General features: G+C 38.1%; 2 protein-coding genes across 2 annotated transcripts; one reads left to right on the forward strand and one right to left on the reverse strand.

Annotated features, from left to right (window-relative positions):
- Positions 1-5,925: 5,925 nt before the first annotated feature.
- On the reverse strand, positions 5,926-8,917 carry LOC131784099 (protein D3). The gene is made up of 5 exons (XM_059100883.2): positions 8,769-8,917; positions 8,374-8,427; positions 7,648-7,717; positions 6,761-6,974; positions 5,926-6,354 (listed from the first exon to the last, which is right to left on the reverse strand). Exons 1-5 carry the CDS (start codon positions 8,826-8,828, stop codon positions 6,225-6,227), a joined length of 528 nt encoding a protein of 175 aa, XP_058956866.2. The 5' UTR covers positions 8,829-8,917; the 3' UTR covers positions 5,926-6,224.
- Positions 8,918-9,181: 264 nt separating this feature from the next.
- LOC131784097 (WD repeat-containing protein 91) lies at positions 9,182-26,153 on the forward strand. Its single transcript, XM_059100881.2, has 16 exons — positions 9,182-9,305; positions 10,580-10,844; positions 12,029-12,150; positions 13,188-13,405; positions 13,951-14,131; positions 15,376-15,676; positions 16,363-16,395; positions 16,714-16,757; positions 18,775-18,869; positions 19,705-19,801; positions 20,694-20,794; positions 21,341-21,539; positions 21,752-21,860; positions 22,673-22,785; positions 23,922-24,128; positions 24,426-26,153. The coding sequence occupies exons 1-16, from the start codon at positions 9,183-9,185 to the stop codon at positions 24,582-24,584; spliced, it is 2,367 nt and encodes a 788-aa protein (XP_058956864.2). The 5' UTR covers position 9,182; the 3' UTR covers positions 24,585-26,153.
- Positions 26,154-27,447: the final 1,294 nt, after the last annotated feature.

A 27,447-nucleotide genomic window follows, 5' to 3' on the forward strand; every position in this document is an offset into this window, starting at 1 on the left:
AATACATCTGTCTCTAGGACCTCCCATGCTAACGGTGAAATAACAGCGGTTGAAACGTTGAGCAAGAATTACCGGACCACAGGGAAATATGAAAGATCGCTCAGTGCACATGATCAAGTCAAGATTTATTTATTTGGTAGGCATACTCAGACGGTTACGATTATTAAGTGGGAAACGTTCGACTCACCTTCGATTATATTTTGTTACTTGTCAAACCGGTTCTACGCATTAGATGTGATAAGGAGTAGCAAATATTTCGGTGAGCAAACGGTTATAAAGAGATTAATTACAGCTAAATCAGTATTTTATCAATATGCGGAGCAATCAGCTAAAGAATTGTTCAGATTTGTTCGAGCAGTGCACGCTAATTGATTTTTTTTTTCGCCAAAAGTTCACTTTTGTTGAGTGAGCAGCACTTCGTGTGAGCCAAGTATTTTCGAACTGGCGGCCCCACGGGCCGTGTCGAAGGACGTGGGTGTACCGACATATCCCACGGGTTTCCGAGTTAGGGACGTAAGCAGGAATTCACGATCTTTCTTATTCCTAAAAGAAATGCTTTTCGAAACACCTCTGCCTATTAGTCACCGATTAATTTGAACTGATGATCTCAGTGTGAAGCGTGAACGGACACTTGTACAACTCTCTGCAAAGGGTCATGAAGTATCCGGGTTTGATTCTGGGCCTCGTTTAGCTAGTTACTTAGTTAGTTCTCCCCGAAAAAGTAATGATATCGCCAAACTCCGACTTTGCTTTGCATCAGTCCCAAAAGGTAAAGTGGGAAAGGCAACGCCGAGGGAGACGTCGGTTAAAAAAAAAATTCTAGTTTTGGATAGAATTTCGCGAATGGCTGGATGTGTTCACCGTTTCTTGCGGCGCCACACCTCAACTTCAGCATTACTTACGTGAGCGTGAGCTGGGTTGAGTTTCAAATGGAAGAGGGTCTCAATAAGGTTACCCGTTAGCCGTAAACTGACGGCCAAAAACTAACCGTTAGGCGTAAAAATTGACAATTTTTAACCGTTAGTATTAAAAGATATTACGGTAGAAAAATAATTCTGGTGACAACAATGGAAAGATGTTAACCGCTAGCCGTAGATTGGCCGAAATTTTAACTGTCAGCCGTAAAAGCCCTCGCCTCATTGAGATTCTCATGGAAAAATTTTCCGACAAGGTTTACTTTATCAGATTTCAGGTTGTTGTTTTGCAGAGGACAGCTACGAAATATACAAAGTTTTAAAATGCACGTGTTGATACTGTTGTGCCCATTAGATCTTTTGTTTTGTCTAATCCTTGTTGCTGTCGGCGTCGTGGTTTGTTTAAGGTCCTTAGCGTGTTAAGCTGAAAACGGGCGTAATGTTCGGTTTTTGAAGAACCTTTAGATCAATAGATCTCACTCGGACAGTGTGAGAGTGGCGCCTCGTGTCGACCGTTAGTAGTTCTAATAACAAAGATCACATACCATCAAATTTGGTGATTCTTTTTTTAGCAGCTCCAGCAGTGTAAAGATTAGACAAAAGTAATCCTATGATCATCATGATCAGGCTGCATTTCTCACATGATACCAGACTGATCTCACCTAGGGTTCCTTTAATTAACTCTTAAACCAATAAGAGTGATTCATAACTATTTTCCCCCATCAGTATCACCCCTAAAGCAAGCATTGAGGTCATGAGAATAAAGGAATCAATCACCAACTAAAGAAGCTCTTGATTGTTAAACAAATTCTCTTAGTCGGTACCATAGGAAATGTATAGAGAACATTATGGAGAAAATGTAAACTGATGTTAGGATGCAAAGGGTTAAAGCTGGAAGAATTTTCGTTCAACAAAATTAGGATCATTTTAGTCACTGATAGAGTGAAGACTCGAAGATTCCATAGGACCGGGGATGAAAACTGAAGGAAACAAAGGAGAGATATATTTTTTATACTGGTTTGATTTGAACTCAAAGGGGAAAAAAACCCAAGTGCAGTTTGGGTTCTGTTCTATCGTTATCACTTGAATTTTCGTGAAGCCTAACAGAATCGTTTTATAATAAAAATTGTGGATTTAAATGTTAAGTAACCCTCTTCGGAAAGCGCCATGGAGATTTCCTTCGACCGGTGTTAAAAGTTATGTCTTTTTGACCTGTCGTTAGCCTTCAGGTCACAAGTTAGGATATACAAATCAACAGGTCGTCATCTTCCTGGGGATGATCCGGCATGGTGAAGTCAAGAGGAAGCTATGTCTCTTTAATTTAATTCCATTAAGGGCGTGGCATATGGAGAGCTTAAAGCCACTAGATTATTTTGCGTAGCCTTGAAAAAATTGTCTTAGTTCCTGTCAGATGGAACGGAAACGGATCAAAAGTGCCTTATTAGACTCATTGTAATTGGATATAGGCATCCGGGCCTTCGCTAATTTTATGCAGGTTTCAGATATTCTTTTCCTTTGCCCCCTTGTGCGGCATAGGTCATCCCCAGTCCTCCTCCTTTCCTACCTACCTATTTACTACAGTTCTTTTCCGCTGACTTCTTCAGTTGTATTTTGATCTTCCTCATTTTGATGTAGTTTTGGCCTTGCAGTCGCCTCATTTTTGACTCGGCTATATTGCGATTATTTCAGTAATCCCCTGGGTCGGGACTCTCCTCTCTGAATGAAGGCTGGTTGAGGAGAGATCCAGGAGATTTTAATAAGAGTATAGTGGGTTGGCCTAATGCCCAAAGTCAAACCTACACGATCAAAACTTTGCATTGAAGTTTGTCCTTTCCATAGCCAAAGTGTCACCGATGCTTTTAAGCTGAAGTTTGAGAGAAGCTACATCAACAAGGTCTAATTGCTCGTGTGCAGTATACGAAAGGTCGGCAGAGCATGCTAAAGACAATGGGTAGTCTGGGCATTTGAAGAGCACACTTAATAAATCTTCCAAAACCCATTGCCATCATTCAACCTTTCTCTTTTCATCTCTGTTCCTTAATCACACCGTCGATTCTTTAGGTGGTCAAATGAATTCAAAAGCAGTCAAGACCCTGACTAGTTTCCTCCCCGAAGAGCTGCCAAAGAGAAATTTAAGGAACGACTTTTTCCTTATCACTCTTACTAATGGCCATTCCACCTTGTGGTAATATATCCTCTTAATCGAATTTAAAAAAGATTAGAATTTTTCGTTTATGCAAGAACACCGCACTTTTTCGGTAAAGCCGATTGGTCTGTCTGTTTGATCCACCGCCGAGCAGCAACAGGAAACGCAAAGAAAATTGAAGTTCAGTCACACTGGAATATACTGTAACTAGTCTCACTATTTTTGTGTTTTAATCTCCGGGTTGTGAGGTCTGGGTTCAAGCTTTATGTCTTCATCTTTATCGTCACCATTCCCCTCTACCGAGATGTTTAATTCTTGTCGTAAGAACTTTTAATCAAATAATCTAAGTTGCAGTTTTCGGCTGAATGTCTTATCGAACAAAACTTACTGAAAAAAAAGGTGATGGTTTACAATCTAAGCGTAAAAAATGATAGACGCCTCGCCTTTTGTCCCTTCAACCTTTTAATTATAAGTAGATGGATCAGTCCGATTGGCCCCCGCCGACAGTGAAGATGCAACTCGAATCCACCACACACTGAATGCGTCATAATCGCGTACCTCTCATGAATCATACAGAGAAAAAAAATGGCCCTTATTATTTCTTAAAGAAAAAAAAAACGAACGGTGAAAGATTTGCAATCTCCTTGAACAATTTTGCGCAGGAAGCATGCAAGTCGTGGTCGGTTGTCAACACTACCGGAAGTCACGGAAACTGACTACACTGTTCCTCCCTGATATTGTCCTAATTTAAACGATTTAAGTTTTAATACTGGTAAAGGCTAAAACATTGTCCAAAGGGAAAGTTCAGTATAAAGAATTAATTTGAATAACACTCTGTCCTGTTCAGAATCGTCTTCTGTGACCATAGCAATATCAACGGTCGAGTCACAGAATCACAGAATAGTGATGACTGGGTCACAACCTCGTTAAATAACTTATATCGCAAGCAAGATTAAACTAAAATTGGCTTTTAAGCAATTAATTTAAACCCGTCCACGAAATTCTGAACATGGAAAATTTGCAGTTTCCAGTTTAAAAGACACTTTTCTTTTTCTTGGTTTTTGTGACGAACGGAAAGATTTTCGGTTCGTGTACCAAGCACATTCTGTTCCTTCCATCTCCACTCCATGCAGTTTTTCAGCTCACAAACTGACGTCGCGCATCGTGGAACTTATTTACTACTCTTAAGCTCTCCTTTAAAGAGCACTTTCCTGGCAGCAACAGAGAAGCTGCTTGCATATACCCGTATGTGGTGGGGTACTTGACAAGCTTAAGTGGTGGATCAAGGAGGGGGGGGATCCCGAGGGGGCCAAACCCCTTACCCTATTCCCACCAGACCCTTGGGTATTTTTACTCACTGTCTGCCCCAAAAATTCTTGCAACGACAGGAGCGCAAGTCACTTGAGTATACGGTATCTAATATTTACTTGTCTTGCAATATTCCTTAGCTTACTGAGGCGATAGTGTGCAATAATTTCTCTGTGTATTTCTCTCTCTTAAAACTCTAAGTTTAATTCCCCCTCTCTTAAAAAAATTCTTAGATCGGACCCCTAGGAAAGGGACAGTGCATACACTTGCACCACATGATCGTAAAAAGTTAAGACAACAAACATTTCCTAACTGTTTACTTAACGAAAATAGCCATCGTGAAAGCAACTATATGGGCTATTTATTTCCTGTGTTATCTCCTCCCGCTGATTTAATTGTTTCCTCTCGAATGGCTTTTCGTGCTTGGCAGATCACCGAGAAGTGGAACTCGGTAATCTCATTTACCCATTTCAAACTACAGATATTTTTAGGCCAAAATTGTTTTCACAGAGTGGAATCATTCTTATTAGATTCAGTGGGAAATTATTGAATGTCGCTTTCGTTACCCTACCTGTATTTTTTTCAAATGAATTTTCGCCTCGGCAATAGCAGAAATGGGAAACTCATATTAACAAACTGAGATACTTAATACAATTAATGTGTTTACGATACACCCTTGGAGTGACTTAAGAACTTCTGAGGCCGCTCCAAACGACTTTAATAATTATCTCATTACTATCGTCACTTACCCCCCTTCGAAAATGATCCCACAAAGAGCAACATTCTTTCCGCTCAATTGCAAAAGCTTTGCAACGTTGAAAATCCAATTTCTCAGGGACACTCCACTGGAAAATCCTATCCGATTATAAAGATAAAAGTATGCGACTTCCATTTTATTTTTCCCCGTTTTAGGCCGCACGAAATGATTGTTTTTTCGCAGTTAAGCACAAAGTTGGGGCTTTAGATGACTTACGCCAGTTTCGATCAATTTCTCGTCTAAAGAAACATACAATCTCTCAGCTTACGGAATAAACAAAGCTTGCTATGACCAAAAGGCTGCTTAAGAAGACATGTAGCTCAAAACGGAGTAGCTGTGGTCGGTCATTTGATAAGGGCTTAGACAAGCAGGTGAACTGAAATCGTAACCGCAAACTCGAAAGGTCTTTTGCGCGAAAAAAGACCACGCGGGCACTCGCAAAAACCACACCCTATCTCGTGGAAGTCTTATCTCTTCTTAACCCTGACAAACAGATCTAGAGTGCCAGCAGTCTAAGGCAGTCTTTCGTCATCTTGTCTCTTGGCTACTATAGAATCGAAAAAGACAAGCAATTTTCAATTGTGTCGAAAATAATCTGAGTTTGTATTTGTTTTACCTCACCACCTTATGTAGTGAACAACAAACTGAATTTGCTCCAAGGAATTCAAAGGATTTCTACTGGATACCACCAGTTCGTTCTTGATCTGCCAGTGTAATCCATTACAATTCGTTTCATAAACATGTTTGAGTTTCTGATGCGTTTTGCTTCTGATATTCAAGGCAGTTATAACTCACTGAGACCGACTAAAATGTTTTTATTCGCCCTGCCAAGACTTGACTTTGTGCACTTGTTTACAATATATGCTTGTGATAGGAGGAAACTGACTTCATCATGCCTTTTCTTCGAGTAATGTACCCACAAAAGCTAACTCAAGATATTCAACAAACACACCCACAGACCCTGACCGTATAAACCTGACTTTGAGTTGTTAACATCTATAAGTGGAATATAAAGATGTCTAACTTAAAAATGAGTCCATTGACAATCACAGCCATGTTCAATGCCAGGTTACAGTACATAGTGACCTGAACCTGAGCCTCATTTGCAACACCCATGAATTTTGGTTTCCACATATTCTGCCTGGAAAAGGTTTCCTGCCACAGGATTACCAAGATTGTACTTGGCAGCCATCTCACGAGCATTTCTTCTAGCACGCTCAAAGCCAGGCCTAGAAATAAGGCAAGATGGAGTATAAAAAGCTCCAAAGAGCTACATTACAGTGAAAGGATAAAAATGGAATTGAAATTCTGAAGAAAGGAGTACCCCATTTAATTTCTTTGAAGTTCAAATGAAACATGTATTGGTACAATTTAAAAGTCAACATTTCAAAGCCATAATTCCAATCAAAATGGGATTTTGACACAATCATGCGCCTGACAATTCTTTTAGCAAATACTTAACTTTCAGTTCAGCATTAAATTATTGCTGATTAATATTTTGAGGGTATATAGAAGTAAACTTTGGCTCTGCATGGATTACTTATTGCAGGGTAGGATAAAAAACAGTGACTGAAATTTAAAAACTGCAAAAAACAAACAAACAAACAAACAATATGTTAACAAATGCATTCTTACTGGCTGCACACTGCTTGATCAATGTAGTTGATTTTTCCAGGTTGTTTGTACACTAGAAACGTGTAGCGGTGCAGCTTTGTTCCTTGTGGTGGTGCAGATCCCATATACTCCATTTTTACATCTCCTTTGCTAATGTCACAACCTGGGATGTTCACAACAATCCAGTGATGCCACTCACGGAGCTTTGGTTCAGCACGACAAGGTGCATCAGGATCTGTGACATTGTAAGAACATTAAATCTTTTAACTCCCAAGATCTGATTGTTAATTCTCCCTTCTGGCTGCTATACATTTCCTAGTAAATTTGTTATGAGAATTTTTGTGCAATCAAGGTAATATCTTGTACTTGATGAGTTTGAGTATTCTTACTGCTGGATAAATAATGTATGGATATTATTGGGAGAAGTTACATGTTTATCACTTCTGGGAGTTCATAGTGAATAAACTATCAATGATAATCCTTTTATGGCTTCATATAATTTTAGTCAAGTTATGGGGAGACAAAGCTGGTACAGTAATGTTCCTTTTCATGCACACACAGTTCAAGGGTTGTCCTTCATCCTTCAGCAGAAAAGTCATGTGACCTGTTCAAGCCATTTTTTTTCATGCAGGACTTCACAAAGAGCCATTTTACAAGCCTTAGTTTACTTACAGACCACTACAGACACTTCCTTTCCATAACTAGGTATTACTTAAAGTTACATTGAATTAGTTCACTGAGAGGTTCAGAGTTATGGTGCCACTACAGGGTTGCTATGGATTCTGCAGCCTTGGTGATGAGCCAATAGGTGGTTGCCAAGATATCAAACATGTCAGGGGGAGAGGTAAGATAAATTGTATTCAGAAGGTTAAAAATTACTAGAGTCAGACTACATTGAGTAAACCTACCAGTCATGAGAAGGGTGTACAATGCACCTTCTTCAACAGGCCATGAAACTGATGTTGGAGGGTCTTTCACCTGAATAGAAATAATAAATAGGAGCTTGAAAACATTAAGTTTCTTATCTCAAGGTCCTAAATTTTGCCAGCAATATTCTCTTTAGACTTCTTTAATTAAGGTAATGCAAAGTGGTATTTCAAATCAAATTTATCACAATCCATTAATTTAATTTTTGCATAACCCAATATTGAACCATTTAAGGCCACGGTAGAATCTGTGTTTATTTTTTTAAACTTTATTGTTCGAGAACGCCTCGACATGCGTGCGTTTAGGCAACAGCCTAGCAATTTTCAAATGGTTTTATTGACTCCTTTCCTTTTGGATGTCTTGTTAGGCAACGAATGCAAAATTCTATTTTTTTCCGTTGGCAATTTGTCTTATTAAAACAAACACAATAGAAGCTTTTCTTTCTTGGAACAATAAAACCAGCGAAGCAATGCATGTTTGTCGCAAAACGGTTTTAGTTGAAAAAGGACAAAGTGATCCATATGATGATTTGTAAAAAATAAAGCTCAAACTAAACTAGAAATTAAATAAATAAATAAATTTCGCATGTTAAGCAAGCAAAATTCAGCCCAATTTCCACAATATAATTTTTTTTATCCAAAATGACCAAAATTAGTACAGTTCTGCATAATTAACCCCCCGCTTTCTTAAAACACTTCAATTTTTACCTGAGCTGGAGTCAATGTGTTTCCCATATTCACTTCCAGGTCTCCATATTTCACCTTTAAAACCAACCAAATAAAGTAATGAGAACTCAAATGAACTGCAGTGGAGGGGAGAGTTCCGGCTGTTGGTGCTTAGCACGCAAGTCTAATTGTCTCTATTAAATTCAGAAACATCACTCATTCCTGTGAAGAGGTCTAAAAATATCATCTTTGGATCTTACGTCCTAGCCACTGACTTAACCCTTTCTTAACATTATTAAGGTCACGTCTTGATCGTGAATGTTGTTTCTTCTTTCCCTTGAGGAGTATAGATTCAACTTGGGCAGTAACATTATGAACTTGAGAAGTAACGTTATGTAAGGTGTCTGCACTGTAAGTACATTTCTTGATGAGCTTACCTTTATAACCTGAGCAGGAATCACATCGACAACATCAGGAGAGATTGCATGGGCTTCCATGATTGAAATTTTTTGGGTCTCTTTTCTCAGGGCAAGAGATTCGGAGCGAAAAAAGAATTTAAACTTTCGATCGCTCGCAACGTTGTAGCTAAGTGTCACGCGTAGTGCACAAAGAATGGGAAAAACTCTCGCTAGAAGGGTAGGGAGGGTGTTTAAATTTATTCAAAAAATTTTGACTCCCATGAGCTAGTAATGAAAATAAGGGAGACATCCACAAAGCTGGACCAAATTCTAACAAAGAATGCTCGTTTTGTCAAAATATAATTCAAGAAAAGAAAAAATCCAATTTAGTCACGGTAGTCGTGAACATTTCGTCGCTGTCCGGGTTTCACATCGGATCGAGGCACAAAAAAAATGGCGGCTGCAGTGCCGATGCTAGACGACGTAATCAAGGAGTACCTTGTATTTCGCGGATTCTCAAACACTTTGAAAAGCTTTGAGTCTGATTTGAAAGCAGATAAGGACAAAAGCTTCCGGGTAAGTTACTTTAAGGAAATATTACCAGCCGCCATTCAACATAATTTAAGTGAAATTTAATTTCACTTTCGCGAAAGTTTAAATCTTCCTGGCTTCCTTCTTCGCGAAAGTTTAAATCTTGGTGGCTGCACGTGCCGAGGTTTTATTGCCCAATTACCAGACCTGCATGCAGAGTATAAGATTTACCCATCCTGCTTATGTGCAGTCTTGTTCGGGCAATAGAAATATGCAATTGACATGTTACAATTATAATTACTTCAACTTCTTCACGTCACGTCACTGGCACATAACAGATCCTCAGGGTGAGGAATGCGCATTGGGTAAACTGTCGTCTTAAGGCTTTTTCGATTGAGTGTTGCACAACCAAAACCAAAGTAATCACTTTGTAATCAAGAGCCAATGAGAACTCAAAATGAAAAAAAACTAAAGAGCAGGGAATTGCGAGCAACCAAGTCCTGATTAGGTTTAATTTTGCTTCTGATTAGTTGAGAAAGTGCTGCAAGTTTTTCGGACCAGTCACAGATTGGACACTTGATTTAAAATTGCTCTATTAGGAATCATTATTGTGATTAGGTCAGAGTTCCATTTCAAATCAGTAGATAACAATGCAATGTAGTGCCAGACCTGAAATCACGACACATGATGACATATGCATCATGCATCAAGCAGCTCTATATAAGAAACTGATTTATGCCTGCATTTTGATTGGTTCTTACTTGTGATATATTGGAGGGCAGATGCATAATCAGATGACAATGCCATTAACCCTTTAACTCCCAGATCAAATTGGTAATTCTCTTTACTGTCAACCATACAATTCTTATAATGTTAGTTCAGGAAATTTAGTATTGGATCAACCAATTATCACCAAATTGTATTTCTCTCAATTCTCATTGCTCATCTGGTTGATATTGTTTTGATATTGCAAGGAAAAATTCTGTCGAGGTCACTCATGGGAGTTAAAGGATTAACAATATTATAGAATCTATTTGCTTTACATAATTAGAGGCATGTTGCTGTAGGTCTCATTTACATATTAATTAGTAGCTCTTAAATACTGAAAAAAGAAGGAAATGTAAGGAATGTGTTAGTTTTAGTCAAATGATGCCATTGTGTGGGTGGTCTTGTTGGGGAATGCTATTTGAAAAAAAAATGTAAATTGCTTGGTTTAAATTAATGGTCATGAGATACACATACATACAGTAAGCCTAGTCTTGAAAAAAATTTTCTCAGGATGTTATCGTTGCAAAGCTTAATAGAGTTCCTTTTTTCAGGTGGACAAAATTGTGGATCAGTTGTATCAGTACATCCTAAGCTATGACATTACCAGCCTTAGAGATTACTGGGACTATTTAAATGACAGATTCTTCAAGAGGTTAGACTATCAGCACAATTCAAATGTCAAAAAGCTGGAGATGTGTCTTTTGCGGCTGTACATTGTGCATGCCATACAGAACTCAAAAAATGACAAGGTTGTGGAGTTTTTTGAGAAGTATACAGCAGAGCTACAGACTCAAATAGAGTGGAGAGAATGGTTTGGTAAGTCACAATTTTGTCAGATTTTGTTCACAGACAGTAATGTATAATGCATTTTTGACCAGTGAAAACACTAATTCTCTGAGTCCTTATCATGTTTTGGATTTACCAATATTTTCAATTAAGTGTCCTTAATAAACTAGTATGATAATTGTGCTGGTTTCTCTCAGTAGCCACTTGTGTCCGTTTTGAATTTCTTTGTTGCGATAACATTGGTTTTTGCATTTTGATACTCAGTCGAAAATTTCTCAATACAGAATGTGATAATACATGTAAGTAACTATCTTATATTATTTTAGTCATTAGACTGATCCTATAGAGATTAAGAAGTAATCATCATAATAATTATTCTCAAATTCAAATTCAACATAACCTTGGTTTTTGCAACTGATATCGATCCCTTTGGTAATATTCCTATATTATGGTCAGTTCATCCCAGGAATCAAGATGAAACTTGAAAGAGTTCACCTTGTTCATTTCAACAACCAAGCTGGAAATTCACTTATGATAGGACCAAGCAGGAATCCAGCTTGCTAACTAGAATAAAAACTTCTGATAATCATGAACAATAGACAAAATCTATTCTGCTACAGTATCTGTGGCAGCTGAGTTATTATAGGCAATTGGTGCAAGGAGTTTTGATATGGTCCTTTTCCTTGTGTCCTAAGAAAAACTTACTCCTTTTCCCTTGAAACAACTGTTTTGTTGAGAGGTGTTTAGCTTTGAAATGGAGGTTTGATATATCTTGTTATGATCCTTCTAAATTTTTGCTTATATGAAATTGGTCTGTATGCATCAGGTGACAGAATATTCCCTAGCTAAAACTGGATATATCATCCAGGTGATATTCCCTCATTTCCAAATCTTATGTCCACTAGGATAAGTCTGTGTTTAAAATTTGATTCAAGATGAGAAAGCATTTTATGGTTGTTACCTTGAAGAATGGATATATTTGTTTGTTCATTAAGTCACAGCAGAGAACGCAGTAAGCTGTTTGTAAACATTTTTTGATGTACATTGCAAAATGTTTGTAACATACAATGTACACATCATCTGTTCCAAAAAGCTCACAGTTTCCCTTGAGCTTCATTCTCAGAAAACTGTTCACATCATGGAACAGATAATACACTTGTACCTATTTGAATATTTTCCCCCCTAATATAGTGTTCTGTTTGTCTTTTTTTAAGCCATTCCTTTCATCAAGAATCCTGATCAGAATATGACATTTGAGATGTACTTTCAGAGGGCATGGCAAGAGACTTTTTTCCTTTCACTTCATAACTTTCTGATTACTTTGTTTCATTACCTGCATATCCTTTTGAGTAGAAAAAGTGACTTTTCATGTTAATTTCTAGAAAAACAAGTAAGTATCTGATAATATTATGATCTCTCTCATGCTTATAGTTTAAGGCAGCTTTATCACTAAATCTGGACATTCTTGTTTGAATGCTGATTTTGTCTAGTATTCTACTTTGCAACTGAAACTGGAATAGGCATACTGCATTAGTGATTTGATGGTAAATTTTTGTCAAAGAAAACTACATTTTGCAAACATGTTCATGAGCCACTCCACATATGGCTGCAGTTTAACTGTTTTTTCTGGACATTAATTTCCAGAAGTGATTAACTCGTAACTTCTCCCTATAATATCTAAACATTATCCAGCAAACAGGTGATGAGAATATTCAAACATCAGGTAGAAATTTTTGTCTTGATCTAACACCAAATTCTTGTAACTAGCTTATGAGGAAATATGTGGCAGCTAGAGGGGAGATTTAACAATCAGATCTTGGTAGTTAAAGGGTTAGTTGTTCACATAATTATTAACAACTTCCTTCCTAACATCAGTATGCACATTCTCTATACTGTTCTCTATACATGTACCCTTCCTAAGGTGCTGACAAATAGAATTTGGTCAATAATCAAGAGCTTCTTAAAGTTGGTGATCATTTCCTCTACTCTTGGTATCTAATGTGTGATTCAAGGGTGATATTATCAAGAGAAATTAGACACTAGTCACACTAAGGGGTAAAAGGGTTATTTGAGTAAGGTTTTTTACCTTTGCTTGGCCTTACACCAATGCCTACAAGCACAATGCCTACAAGCACAATGCTTACAAGCACAATGCCTACAAGCACAATGCCTACAAGCACAATGCCTACAAGCACAATGCTTACAAGCACAATGCCTACAAGCACAATGCTTACAAGCACAATGCTAACCATTTCTCAAGTTGACTGCATGATTCTTTCCAATGAGACTTGAAAAATAATGTAACTTCTGTATACCCCTGGTGCTGGTTGTCTTTCCTACAAAGTCTGTGAGATTTGTCCTTAATGCTTTAAACCTATGCCAACCCTTCTAAAGTATGACGAGGAACGAGGAAAGTTGCACAGGTTGGAACAGGAAGTCCTGAAACTTAAAGAGCAGGTTGTATCACTAGCAGACGAAGGAGCAAACTTACAGCGTCAGAAATCTAGACTAGAGCAAGAGCTATCAGATAGCCGGAAGAGAGCTACCACTGTTGAAGAGGATGATATGGAAGAGTTTCAAGTTATCCCAAGGTATTATCTAGACTAATGATATATTACATCTCTCATTTTATTTATAATTATGCTAAGATTTGTCAATTTTGGAGGCCATATTTCACCTTATAGCCTGATAAATTCAAAAGTTTGTCCACATTTAAAATTTCCCCCTCTATTTCATCCAGAAATATTATCAATATCTTTCTTACCTTGTGTTCTTAGTCCATACTTTAAGTTATGGAACCTTGTTTTTCTGCTCGGATTTACAGCCTGTGTGCTGGACACTTGCACCATAAAGCAGAGTGGAAAAAACGTGGTCTGTAACATACAGTATGGACCTCTAACTCAGTCAGTAAGAGGTATTTATTTTCTTCTTCCATGGTGTGTGGCTGCCATGTGTAAGTCTTTTTACCTGTACAGATCCTCTGGATGTGTATTAATAGCCAGAAAATTACAAGATGTTGTATACTTGCAAGCAAACCTCTAAATCTTCAATTTGTGAAATGATTTGCAGTACTCAGTAGGTTAAAGGAACAAAAGCTGAGTTAAAGGTTAATTTCAGGTGTTATTAATATTCACAGGCAACAAGGTCAGTCTAGTAAGTTTCTACCAACTTCTTCAATCTCAAAAAAAATTACCAAAATGTTCAAAGATAAGCAAGAAAAGAACAAAAAGGGAAAAGATTCAAAAGTGCAACAGCTTCAAGAGGATCAAGTGAAACTTAAAAGACAACAACTAATCAGGCAGCAACAACAATTACAGGTTAGAGAAATTCGGTAACCTATGGGTAATTATTTAATTACTGAGCTTGTATAGTTTGAATAGGGCACTTATCATAAAAGGAGTTTCAAATGAGGTTCTATGTGAAAGAGGATCCTAAGAGATGTATATGTAGGGTGTTTTATAGCTGGTCCACAGCTAATCTTTTTCTTTGTATTAAAAGCAAGTTCACATTATCGTTCTGCGGAAATTTATTTCAAATAAAGAAAGGTATTTTACTGCATTGTCTAATTCAAGTAGGTGGTGCCTTGAAAAATGGGTAGTTGGCAAAAATGCTGGTCAGGAACACTTAAATTCACTTAATTTGCTCATGGCTTTTATTCTCCTTGCGCTAAATACATTAGATAGTTTGCAAGTAGGTAAAGCACTACAGTTTTTATTTTTATTTCATAGGAAAAATTGATTTGAATCAAGTACCAAGCATGGTTCAAAAATTACTTTTAGACTAAAAATACACTCCCAGTCACCCCTTGTCAACACCCTCTTCTTTTAAAAATGCCCAGTTCTCATTAGAGAGCACTTTTTAAATGATTGTTTCACTGCTCAAATTTCTTTAAGTAACCACAACCTCTTGAGTCATTTTTTGTCTCAATTAGAAGAATCTGGAGGGGTGTTAATTGGAGGGCTCAGAGCAAGAACGATCCCTTGATTTTTCGGCCATTTTTGAAATTGTCCACATGCCAAAATTCAACTACTTCTGAACACTTTCAAAAATGGCCGAAAAATCAAGGGATCATTTTTGCTCTGAGCCCTCCAATTGTTCCTCTAATCTTCTTTTGTGAAAATCATAGAATCTGATGATCTCATTGCCTTTCTAAATTGTAAACAGTCACACAACTGAACATTCAATCATTCTCCTGTCTGTATTTATATAAAAATTGGAAGTTGGATTTTATTCCATGATGTCAAGTGCACATACATGTAAATGAAAAAAGGAATTTGGGAGTAGTAAACTGGTGTAAATTGAATGATATACAGTACTGTAGAAAGAGTTTTTTCTTCAGAGGGAATTGTTGTACACTTGCTTTATTGCAACTGATTGGTGGATCTGATTCCATGCAACTTTTGACCTCCTGATTTGATTTTTACATGTACAGCAGTATTTCCAATGGCTACTACCGCAACTGATCACTTTTTTTTTTTTGCAGTTGCACTAAAGGTGTTTTTTTTTTGTTTGAAGAGTCAGTTGATTGAATGTACTATATTTGCCCTCTTTTTCTCTAAAGCAATTACAAGAACAGCAAAAACATTTATCCCACATGGAGGAAGAGCAGCTGAAGTCAAGTGCAGTTACTTCTTCATCTGAGAAACCTCAAGGTCAGGAGGTTGAAGTTCAGACTGACTCAACACATGATGAGGAGGATGCTAGGATCTCAAAATTAGGTTTGTCAAAAACTCTCAGCTTTGAAACATCCTCTGCTGCAAGCCAAGATGACAGAGAAAAGTTTGGAAATGCTATCCGCAGGAGTAAAACATTGCCTGTAAGGCTGAAAGCAACTCAGGTGGAAGTAACAGAAGACAAAACAGGTAACCATTCATGCAGGGGTGGAAGTGGGGGGTGGAGGGATTTCTTTCCATTTCAGGTGAAAGTTCTTACATTTAGGTGTATTTAATCTTCACATATCTATCATGGCAATGACAACCAGTGAGTGTCATAACTGTTTAAGTTACACACTAGGGAGAAAACACTTTGTCTGACATTGAATGTTGCAAAAACTGTTGTATGTGCCAAACCTTACTCTTGATTTGTTTTGTGGACACTTCCCATCTGAAAGTCAAATTTTGCTTTGTCTTTTATTGATTTATCATGTTTTTTCTGTCTCACATTATTCTTCAAAATAGCCAATATCATAAAACACTACAACAGGTACTCTATGTACCTCCCCATAATGACAACCCCTCCTGTTATCCTGAAGGTGGGTGTTTAAGAGCTGTTTTGAAAACTGTTTTATACCTTGATCTTACTCAATAGTTCAAGTTGTCAAGAGTATGATAACCTATGACTATTCACACCAGGTATTACATAAACAATACTTATCTTGGAAACCCTTTTGAACTGGCGATAGTCTTGCTACAATTTGGCCTTAGAACAGCTTAAAAAATGCGTGACAGAATAAGTGGTAACAGTTGGTTAAGATCATTATTGTATTTTTTTGTAACCAAGGGACAATAGATATAACCAGTCATGTTTTTATTTTTATTATCAATTTTAGAAGATGCACTTTCTAAAACAGTTCATTTTGAAGGTGAGCATGATATTCACATGGATCAATGTAATTACACTGTAGCTTGATTTTTCAGGTAATACTGCAGGTATTTGTATGAGCTTTGAACATCAGGTAATTTTAGTGAAATCCTGTCTTTGAATATCTAACATCAAAAATATCTCTCAGGTGTATGTGATTACATGCTGTGGAAGAGGTAGAAGTCACTCCTCATTTATTTGTTTTCATTTTGAGAGGTGGAAGCCCAGTTAAAGCCATAAATTACATGGCCTGTACCCTCACTGTAATATACAGGATCTCCTTTCAGCTGAATAATTTCTTAATATATATCTTTTCCAGGCCCTGGTGACCACAAGTCCAAGCATTTTCTATTTCTTAGCCAGGTACATGTATTTTATGCATTTTTTTCTTTATTTATACAAACATATTTTCCATTGTTCTTCCCAAAAGCACCCAGGCTTAACATGGGGATTATAATGCATATATTTCTCAGCCATGTTAGACCATATAGCATTTCAACAAGATCAATGGCTTATAATATCACTGCCGCAGTCAAATTGTTTAACCTTTCCCAACAATAACTGACACCATTAAATTTCATACCCTTTCCAAGCAGATAGATAGATAGATAGTTTATTATCAAGAACCTTGCAGCCACAGGCTGAATTACGTTTGATTTACAATAAAATATATACTACAAAAAATACATGGCTAAGAAGAACTAATTAAAAAGACAAAAATATATAATTAAGAGAAAAACAATATTACATCATTGCTTTATGGACATAGTGATGGATAAAACTATTTCGAGTACGAATGGTGTGGAGGCGCCGTGTAGTAAAAGAGTGCTGACTCCTTAAATTGACTTCGCACTCATTCTTGGGAGGTAGTAAGCTATAGAGCTTGTGCGAGGGATTAGACAGGATGGAATTAAAAAGCTTATCACATAAGAACTCGCGGCGGTTGTGTAAGGGAACTAGACCAGTCAAAAGAAGCGCCTCATTGTACGAACAATCTGGATAGATAATACGTAAAGCTCGCCTTTGACATCTCTCAAGATCTACTGAAAGGTATTGCGGGAGGCTATGATGATAATTAAACAGGGCATGCATATTCAGTGACAGGCCTAATACAAGTCAAATAGAAGAGCAAAAGTTCCTCCGACTTGACCTGTGCACGCTTAAGCTGACGCAAAAAATACAGGCGCTTGTTTACTTTTTTTACAACTTCGGATACGTGATTATTCCACGTAAGATCGCAAGATATCTGCAAACCTAAGATCTTTGCTTGCTCTACACACTCTAAGTCCTGATCATTAACCTTAATTGGATCAAAGTTCTTTCTAGAGTGACTGAATGTTATGCGCAGTTCCTTGCACTTGGTTTCATTTAATTGGAACTTGTCAGCAGAAGCTTGCGTCGCGAGTTCGTCAACCGCTTGTTGGACTTTGCTGACCTCAGACTTCATGACTGTTTCAGAAATAGTGGAGTCATCGACATATTTCCACATGTCTGTACCCGGGATGATGAGGTCGTTTATCATAATAGTAAATAACCAGGGGCCAAGTTTTGTGCCCTGTGGGACCCCTGATGGGATGGCCCCCACTCCGAGTAACAGTCCTGACTAAGTTTAACACGCTGTCGGCGACAGGACAGAAAGTCCACTATCCAGTCAATTATTCCGCTTGGAAGATCGTATGAAATGAGCTTCTGAACTAGGATCTGATGGTCAATAAGGTCAAACGCCTTGCGGAAGTCAAAGAGGATGGTTCTGACAGTTGCACCGTTCCCATCCGTAGCACTAAGCCATGAGTGGACCATGCTTATTAGTGCTTGTGTCGTACTGGAACCTGGCACAGTCCCAAACTGCCGTACATCCACTTTCGCCAACACAACAGGCTTGAGGAAACTCTCCACGACAAAATCTTCAGCAACCTTAGAAAGCACGGGAGTTAGGGATATTGGACGTAGATGTTTGTTTACATCGTGTATTGGATTCTGCTTTGGTACTGGAGTGATGTTAGCGTCCTTCCAAGACTGAGGCAACCGTGCTTCCTTAAACGAACAGTTAAGGATATCAGTCACAGGCAGTGCTAGTAAATCTGCATTCTCTTTAAGAAGCCAACCGGGGATTCCGTCCGGACCGGTTGCCTTAGTTGGATTTAAGGCGGATAGCTTCACATTAGGTTCACAGGTTTACCTTTAATGTACTCTGGCTTGAAATAAAAGGGGGGGGGGGGGGGGCTCTGACTGGTGTCCTGAAATTTGTGCCTTTCGTCATTGTCAGAAGACTAATGTTATTCTAAATGCTGCATATGGAAACAATGATTATCAAGTTCAGTGTTTGAATAATAAAAGTAAATGATCTGCTGATTCAAACTTAGTGATGTATTATTCCTAGGATGTATACAAAGAGCATCACTCAGCAATTGTGCACTGCAAGTTTTCTTCTAGCAGTAGGATGATTGGAAGTGCTGATGCTGACGGGATTGTCAAGTAAGGGACTGTTGCTGTTTTTTTTTTCACACTGAGGGTGTGCTGTCATGGTTTCCTTCCCTATTTGTATTAATTTTATAAAATCGTTTTCATGTTGAAGTGAGGGTGTTACACCACACAACCTTGACTGTGTTGTGAAGGGCATGTTAAGATTACCCAGGGTCTCTAACCTTTTAACCCCTAAGAGTGACCAGTATCCTATTTCTCCTTACAATGTCACCCCTGAATCAAACATAAATGTCACAAGAAAAAAGGAAATGATCACCAACTAAAGAAGCTCTTGATTGTTAAACAACTTCTCCTTGTCAGCACCTTAGGAAATGTATAGAAAACAGTATGGAGAATATGCATACTGATGTTAGGTTGTAAAGGGTTATCCCTATAACTCCCAGGTCAAATTTGTAATTCTCCTTACTGTAAACCATACAATTCTTTTAATGTTAGTTCAGAGGATTTAGTATTGGATCAACTAATTATCCCCAAATTGATATTTTCCTTTATTCCCATCACTTATCTGGTTGATAATTATTGTAAAGAGAAATTCTGTCTTGGTCACTCATGGGAGTCAAAGGGTTAAGCTTGATCAAATGATTTTCTTCATGGTTGATTGCGAAAATGTGCAGTTACATGTAAGATCAGTGTAAAATTTTATTTCAAACATTTATCTCTTCAATGAATATTCATTCTGTATTTTTGTTTCTTCATCCTCGTTAAGTTTTTCTTGTAGAATTGCACAAAACATAACATGAACCTGGAAGCACTAAATGCCAGTAAGAGTAAGGGCAGTAAGTGAAATGTTTCCTTCTCATCTGATCTCTAAACCTTTTGTGACTAGGGTTTGGACAAACCATCCTGACATCCACACCAGTAGCACTGTCATGTGTAAATCTCCCTTGCTGTCACTGGAGTGGGCTCCGAAGCCTGACAGACTGGTAAGTCAAAGTCAAGCTTCTACTCATGTAGCTTTTATTGTGACACTGCTTTTCTAAAACTTGAATTTGAAAAAAAATGCTCAAGCCTTTGTTTAAATTGCCTTTTCAGTATACATTTCCACATGCTTGTGCAAATGCCATAAATTCTGTTACTTGATATAGTGGTTCTGCAGGTTGTTCTGTGAACTAAAGCGAAAAGTTTGTCAACCCAGTTAACCCTCTAACTCCCGGACCAAATTTGTAATTCTCCTTACTGTCAACCATACAATTCTTATGATGTTAGTTCAGAGAATTTAATATTGGATCAACCAATTATCCCCATATTGAAATTTTTCTTTGTTCTTATCACATATCTGGTTGATATTGTATTGATATTGTAAAGAGAAATTCTGTCTTGGTCACTCATGGGAGTTAGAGGGTTAAAGTTTATGTACAACTTGTGTCTTTATATCTCTTAATAATTATTACAAATTTGTTGTTTATATTTTCAAGTTTGTCTGATGTTTATTCAAATTGTGACTCTCTCTCTTAAATGACTTGAGACTCATTTTTTGCCTTAAGTCAGCGATCTGTCTCTGATCAATACAGAATTGAACATCTCTGTTTTATGCTCCATCTCTGTCGCTAGTCAAAATAAAGATTTATCACCTTCGTGTTCATGTTATCACCTTGAGATAGTGCAGACCATATATCATTGTGTATTGTTTTTGTTGTAGCTTCTGTTAGGCAGTGGAAATAGTAAAATGTGATTTTTGACACAGAAAATCATTCTGTTTTATGCTCCATCTCTGTCGCTAGTCAAATAATGATTGATTACTTTCATGTTCATGTCTTTTGTGGATAGAACCTTTAGATATTGCGGATTATATCAGTGTATATTGTTTTGTTGCAGCTTCTGTTGGGCACTGGACATGGTAAAGTACGATTTTTTGACACAGAAAATAAAAAGACCATTTGTGATGTCACGACTGACTCTCATCATCAGTACCCCAGGTGAGCTAAAGGAATTCACTCTTTCTCAGCGTCTTAATGCACCTTAAGTGCTTTTTCTTAATCTATTCGAATGGAAGCAAACACGCGAGACACGCGGCTAATTTTACCTACACAGAGAATACAAAAGGAATGGTAAATGGTTATTGCAAACTCTGATCTCGGTCAGTTAAAGACCCTGACATACACCATGAACAGTGATGCTCGAACTTGGTACAAGTTCGTGACATGCTTTAAACACACTTGACACACGACAGTACCTTCACATACAAACTTGCTACTCAGTAGGGTGGTTTGTATATTCTCGATCTTAAATAGGCATCGACTTTTTTGCGCAAACTAGGTATGTTGTTTACACTTTCTCATGGAATTAACGGGATTTCTTCAGAACAGACCAAGATACATGACCCAACACACCAGTCTTGTTGCAAACACCATGCTAAACTTGACGTCGACTTAAAGACTGAAACAACATTCTATCAGTTCAGTTGCTAGAAAATAAACAAAGGAAGAGACAAATACGAAAACAAAATCGATTTTCATTTCCAGAATAGTCTCATTGTCGTGCAGTCCTACCGGAGCAGCTTTTGTGTGTTCAGCGGCAGCAAATAAGAAATCTTTGACGTCATCGTTGAGGTTATCGCAATCGTTTTCAAAATACAGTGAAATGTCCTCGTTGACGTCGAACAGTGCAGGTAGCGGCGCGGGTGTGTTACAGTGTTGGGATATGAAAGCCATGAAGGTCGAGGTATGTTATCTTGGGATTGGGTGACTATCAGTAGTAAGACGAAAACATTCTTTTTATCTTATCATCATCTTTTTAGGTTTTTTTTTTTCATTCGGGAGAGGGAAGGGAGCCTTCTGTACCTCTTCCATTTGGATCTTTTTGATTTGAAAGGTTTCTTCACTCCTTATTGGTTGGTAAATCATTTCTTGTGTAATTTTTCTTATTTCTCCCAGCGTCTCCTTCCCCTCGATCCTGTGCCCACTTGTATAAACTGCACGGCGTTTAATCATAATGGAACTCTTTGTATATCAGGAGGAGCGGATGGCATGATACGGCTGTTTGGTGAGTCATCACACGCGATGCAGCGTGTTACGCACGTGTAATTGTTTGGGTTTTGCAGCCCATTTTTGATTATGATAGTAATGATAATAATATTAATAATAATGATGATGATGATGATGATGATGATGATGGTGACGATGATAATAGAATTTAACTTTTAGACTGAATAGACTGATCCGCGGATCCACTGGGAAAACGCAGGTGTAAACTGGTGATCGGTATTTTTCGTTTTCCCGTTGGGTTAAAGGAGCCAAGAATGATATAATTAGTCGTTTTCTATGCATTATTACTTTTGTTATGAGAGCAACTTCTTAAAATTAGGGATCGGTCTTTATTTATCGCCTGTGGAGTCTAAGGATTTTGGTTGTGGAACAATTTCCCCCCCCCCCCCCTCCCCCCAGAAAAAAAAAACTCTGTAGTATTCCAATGATCCCCTTCACTGGCCGTCAATTTCCTTTACTTCCCCCTTATACTCTGTTAGCGCAAAAAAGGTTTAAATCTGAAAATTTTAAGGTGCAGAGTCAGTTACTCTACATGGAATGTCACGATCTTTCCGCCCTGAAAAATTTTGGTCTCAAGTTTTGAAAAATGTTACTCCTCTTGGCATTTTGCACCCCCCCCCCCCTTCCTCCCTTCTACGTGCAATGTTGAACTATGAACAATTTTAGTGGCAGAGTTTGCATTTCCTTATTATCCAATATTGAAAAGAGTAATATGGGTTCATTCTTGTGAGTTTTCTAAACTGGTCTCGACTAACTGTTACTTCAAACTCGGTAAAAGCGTGGTTTTTTCTTATTTTGTTGCTCATACAGATATGAGGTCGTATGATTGTTTAATTGGTTGGCAAGCTCATGAAGGTGAAGTGTGTTCAATGCAGTTTAGCGCAGACGAAACCACTGCTTACAGTATGGGAACAGACGGCAAGGTTAGCCATAACGCTCGATACAGTCGACTCCTTCTTAATGAACATCAAGACCTTACCTCGCACTAAAAAAAATCAATCGTTAAGCGGATTTCCCGTTACGATTTGCTCAATATAATTAGCGCCGAAACGTATTCTTGTTTCCACTGATACAGTGAAACCTGGATGCCATACTATTCCTTCACCGGTAACCACCTATCATTTTTTCAGTTTTCCCCGACAGTTCGCTGGCCCCCATTCATTCTCCTGGTGAAGAGCCGATCTGTCAGAAAAAGGTTTCTTGCCCTAGAACATAACACCATCAGGGACTTTTAGTAGTTCTTATAACATTATCCATAAAGGCGGAGCTGAAAAAGACTCATCGTTGATTAGCGTTTTCATGGCTTCCTACAATTAAACCGAAAATTATCTCAAGGATCAAGAGGGCGAGAGTGAAGGGACACGACTCATTTTGTAGAAACCTAAACAAAATGCGGTATGTGGGTGATAGTGGAAGTCATCTGCTTTGGACTGGAATTTCCTTTTAAGATGATTCCTCCAAATAAAAATTACATGACAATTTTTTTAAACTTTTCTTATATGTTCCCTACCAATGTATGTTTCGAAATATATGATAAACTCCTGTTCGCTACGTGTCACGTAAACTGGGTTAATCTCTATAGACTTCACAGGACGAAATCACATGTTTCCGTATTTCTGAAACGTGGCGGAAACATGCAACTCCATGTTTCCGTTATGTTTACGTAAAAGTGGTCCGGTTCCGTTGTATACGCAGCAACGGAAACGCGAGAAAACGTCACGAAACCGGTAACGGAAACACAGGTTATCCGTCGTGTTTCCGGAACGGTTTAACATGTTTCTGCTACGTTTCCGTTTACGGATTCTTGCAGTTTCGTCCTGTGCTTACTCATATTTGTTATCTTTTTCTCCTAACTGGCCAGGGATCGATTTCAGTATCTAAGCACTTGCGAACCTACCCCTCCCCTAACCCAACATTAACCTTTACTTATTATCTGTTTACTGATGTTGGGTTAGGGGAATGGTAGGAGTGCAGTTTCCCAAATACTGACATTGATGATTGGCCAGTCTAGCAAAGGGAGAAAATTTGATACAAATAATTTTGCTCTTATTACTCGTAGTTCTCACAGTGGAGTGTGCACCGCATGGGTCAAAGATTAACTGACGTTGATATACACGACGGGGCAGTGTGGTGCGATTCAGACAAATCCTCTCAGAGCAAGTACAAATACATGAGTTCACCATCATCTTATGGCAAGATGTTTGTTTTTGATTCTGAAGGACAGTATCTTCTTTCCTGTGGACCGGAGTATGGAGTAGTATATAAAGTAAGTTGTGTATTGCTAAATACAGTGCGTACCGTCTAAAACATCGCAAACGAGGTCACTCAGTGAGTATAGTTTTTTGGATTTCTTCTTTGCGTAAAAGTGTGGATTGTCCTCCTATCCATCTGTCCTTTATTCCTTCTTCCCGTTCACCTTCTTCTCGCCAACCTCCCTTTGTTTGTTTCTCTTCTCTTCTCTTCATTCAATATTTCGAGCCTCCATTCATTCCTCTCTCCTCATTACCCCCTTTTCTCGGCTTTTTTTTTTTTTTCAAATTGACTTCATTTTCTAACCTTGCAGGTCGAGAAGAATCAGGGTTTGAGTCAAGTGTTAACTTTACCAGCTGAGCACAAGTCACCAGTTGTAAGCGTCGATTGGAGCTCCTCTATGAGCTGTTCCACATGCCTCACTGGCTTTGCGGATGGATCAATACAAGTAACATCTTTGCTAAAAAATTGAGGATTACTTTCAGCTTTAAGATCAACGAAAGGGTTTGTTACCTCGTAGAACATAATAGTCGATCCTTTGATATCACATCCGTTCAAATGCAAGATGGCGTCAGAGTTACAAGGACAAAAGTTTCTGGAAATACTCAAGATTACATGTTTTTAGCTTTCGTGTACCCGCACAATCCCTTCCTAGACTCGTGATATGAACTATTAAAATTAGAAGTGTTTGGGAAGTACTAGAAAAATCCTTATACGAGTCTTGTGAGCCTAAGTTTGTTATGTGCTGCAAGACCACACATTTATTTTTACCCTTTGAGTGATGTGTCCATGTCCGTTGTAGTAGAGCTTAATTCTCGTAAGATGATCGTCATCGTTATTCGTGTTTGGGTTTGTCCTTGACCGTGCTCAGTGTCCTCAACGGGAAGTTTTTATAGGTTTTAATTCTCGAAGTTTGGTTGTGTTTCAAGTACTTTGTTAGTCGTTTCAAATGTCTTGTGAAATTGTTTTGGTTAGTTGTCCCGTAAGCCCAAACATGCCTACCGATAGGGTATTTAACTCTTCAACCCCTAAGAACCAGCATCTAACTTCTCCTAACAATGTCACTACTGAATCACACATTAATGTTATGAGAGTAAAGGAATGATTCCCAACTAAAGAAATTCTTGGTTATTAGACAAATTCTCCTTGTCAGCACCTTAGTAAATGTACAGAGAACAGTATGGGGAATGTGAATACTGAATTTTAGAGAGAGAAAAGAGAGAGCCTCAGAGAGCGAAATAAACTGAACTGATCAGACTCCTGGTACCTTCCGTTCGCGTTTGGTGTTCAAGCCAGTCTACCCTAATAGTCCCAATACTCGAGAAAACGTCCGAGGGAGAGTTGTTGCGGTTTCATAAAGGCCACAAGGCTGGTCCTTCTGTCTACCACAGTCAGCCCAAGATAAATGACCCACTGTGTCAGGAAGAAACTTAATTTTGTATTCAAATTGTTTTTCTATTTGTTTTATAAATGGCAACTGAAAATATCTTTATTTTTTTGCCCAACGAAAGGGAAATAGTCGTTTTATTATTTAATGTTATAACTTTTGTTTGAAGAATGTACTTTGTTAAAACTGTCGATAGCGTTATCAAAGATCGCATCAGGATGAGTAATATATGCAATTGAGATGAGTTATGTGCTGTATGACAGTTGAAAATATATTTTTTTTTTATTTTGAAAAATTGTAGTAGAAATGATTTACAAAAACGGACATGAGCGGGATAAGAAAGTGAAAGGTAAATGTTTGTAACAAATAGTTTGAATAAAAACATGTAGGTCATTTTCTTCATAACGGATATTACTTATTTATTTTCTTTTCCTGCATGTCATTGATGGACCCTCAAACCTTTCCACTACTTCCATTTGGTATGTTTTGTTTCAATTTGGAGAATTAATTTTCTTGTTTGTTGAAATAGTTCTCAGAGGCAAACAAGAAGATAAGAAAGCGAAAGAGTTTGTAGCAAATAGATTATAGACTAGTAGAAAATCTTCATGTTACTTCTATACTAAGATACGAGTAAAGTTCAATATGCTTTCTTTATGAGGGTTTTTTTATTTTTCTCATTTTCCCCTTATTTTGATTTGATTGTAATCAGCTACCCGCAAACCTTTTCTCTATTTCACATTTGGTATATTAATTTCATTTAAATTGCCTTAGGTCATGATAAAAAGTATTTTCCCGTCTGCCCCTCCCACTAAAAACGGATTTTCACACAGCCTCACATACAGCTCACTGCAGCTGTATAGCAGCTGGTAGCAATCAATAGCAGGGAAATTTGTACCTGATTTTAAGAGATCCCTTAGCGTTTTTTCAGATATTGTAATTATTGCCCTCGCGTAAAATAGATGTTCTTTAAGTTTACTCCAGGCTCGGCCATTGTTTTGGGACACAATGACATGTTGCGTAGACTCCTTTGCAATTGTTGTTTGCTATCGTTGCATCACTCGTTCTCCCTCAAGCCTGTCCAAGGCGTTCAGCCAGTAAACGGGGCGCTCATAGCAACTATTGTTGCCTCGTCTTTCAAATAAACTCCTGGAAAAGGCAAAGAGTAGGTTGTGTGACTAGATCAAATGATGCCAGTTGCGAAGGAGACTGCATTTTTCACAACGCGCTGCGCTTTAGGCTCTCATTTCAAGTGATAGGTTTTCCATGGTGTACATGGCGTGACCTGCGTTGATCATCGCCGCTCAAAATCGCTTCTCTCACCAGGAATAACCTCACACCTCATCTCCCCTCCCAGTTGAAGGTTAGAGCGAGTGCCTTTTGTCGTGGGTGTATCCTGACGAGCTATTAAAATTACCTCGATATAGTAGGCGAACAATGAAAGACTCGTGAAAGATTGCATCAGTCAGGCGTCTCACCAACTGACATGAAAATACACTTATTGTCGACGCGAACTTGAGCTGTCACTTGTGATGTACGAAACTTCCTCAATACTCTAAAAAAAGTTTTCCTTATTCAAAATTCACGCACTTGGCCGCGCCTTCAAGATTGCAGTGATGATAGGGTAGCTTTGATGCAGACCCTCGACATAGCCAGCTATATCCGAGGCGAAGATGACATTTTCGGCCCCCCCCAAAAATGAATTGAAAAAATAAACACTTCCATCGCAATATTTTTTAAATTTCTAGCCCATGATAATTTATTGACAGTAACTCTTTGGTAAGGTTAGTAAGGGCTCTGGTGAATTTTTGTTGCAACACTTTCACGTTAAAATCACAAGACAACACGTTAATTGACACGTGTCTTGCATTGCTAAAGCGAAGTCTTCCGCGGGTAATCCCCTGCAACCTTTCAGGGAACAATTCGAGATGATGACAACAGAGATTCTCTC

The sequence above is a fragment of the Pocillopora verrucosa genome, chromosome 1 (assembly GCF_036669915.1).
Source record: "Pocillopora verrucosa isolate sample1 chromosome 1, ASM3666991v2, whole genome shotgun sequence".
NCBI classification, from domain to species: Eukaryota; Metazoa; Cnidaria; class Anthozoa; order Scleractinia; family Pocilloporidae; genus Pocillopora; species Pocillopora verrucosa.

Excerpts from the sequence above, each read along its gene's own strand:
- LOC131784099 (XM_059100883.2), bottom strand. The coding sequence starts at position 8,828 with ATGGAAGCCCATGCAATCTCTCCTGATGTTGTCGATGTGATTCCTGCT. Across the intron at positions 8,428-8,768 it reads TTCCTGCTCAGGTTATAAAG|GTGAAATATGGAGACCTGGA; the intron begins GTAAGCTCATCA and ends TTGGTTTTAAAG. Across the intron at positions 6,355-6,760 it reads GATCAAGCAGTGTGCAGCCA|GCCTGGCTTTGAGCGTGCTA; the intron begins GTAAGAATGCAT and ends CCTTATTTCTAG.
- LOC131784097 (XM_059100881.2), top strand. The coding sequence starts at position 9,183 with ATGGCGGCTGCAGTGCCGATGCTAGACGACGTAATCAAGGAGTACCTT. Across the intron at positions 18,870-19,704 it reads GATGCTGACGGGATTGTCAA|GGTTTGGACAAACCATCCTG; the intron begins GTAAGGGACTGT and ends TTTTGTGACTAG. Across the intron at positions 21,540-21,751 it reads TGAAAGCCATGAAGGTCGAG|CGTCTCCTTCCCCTCGATCC; the intron begins GTATGTTATCTT and ends TATTTCTCCCAG.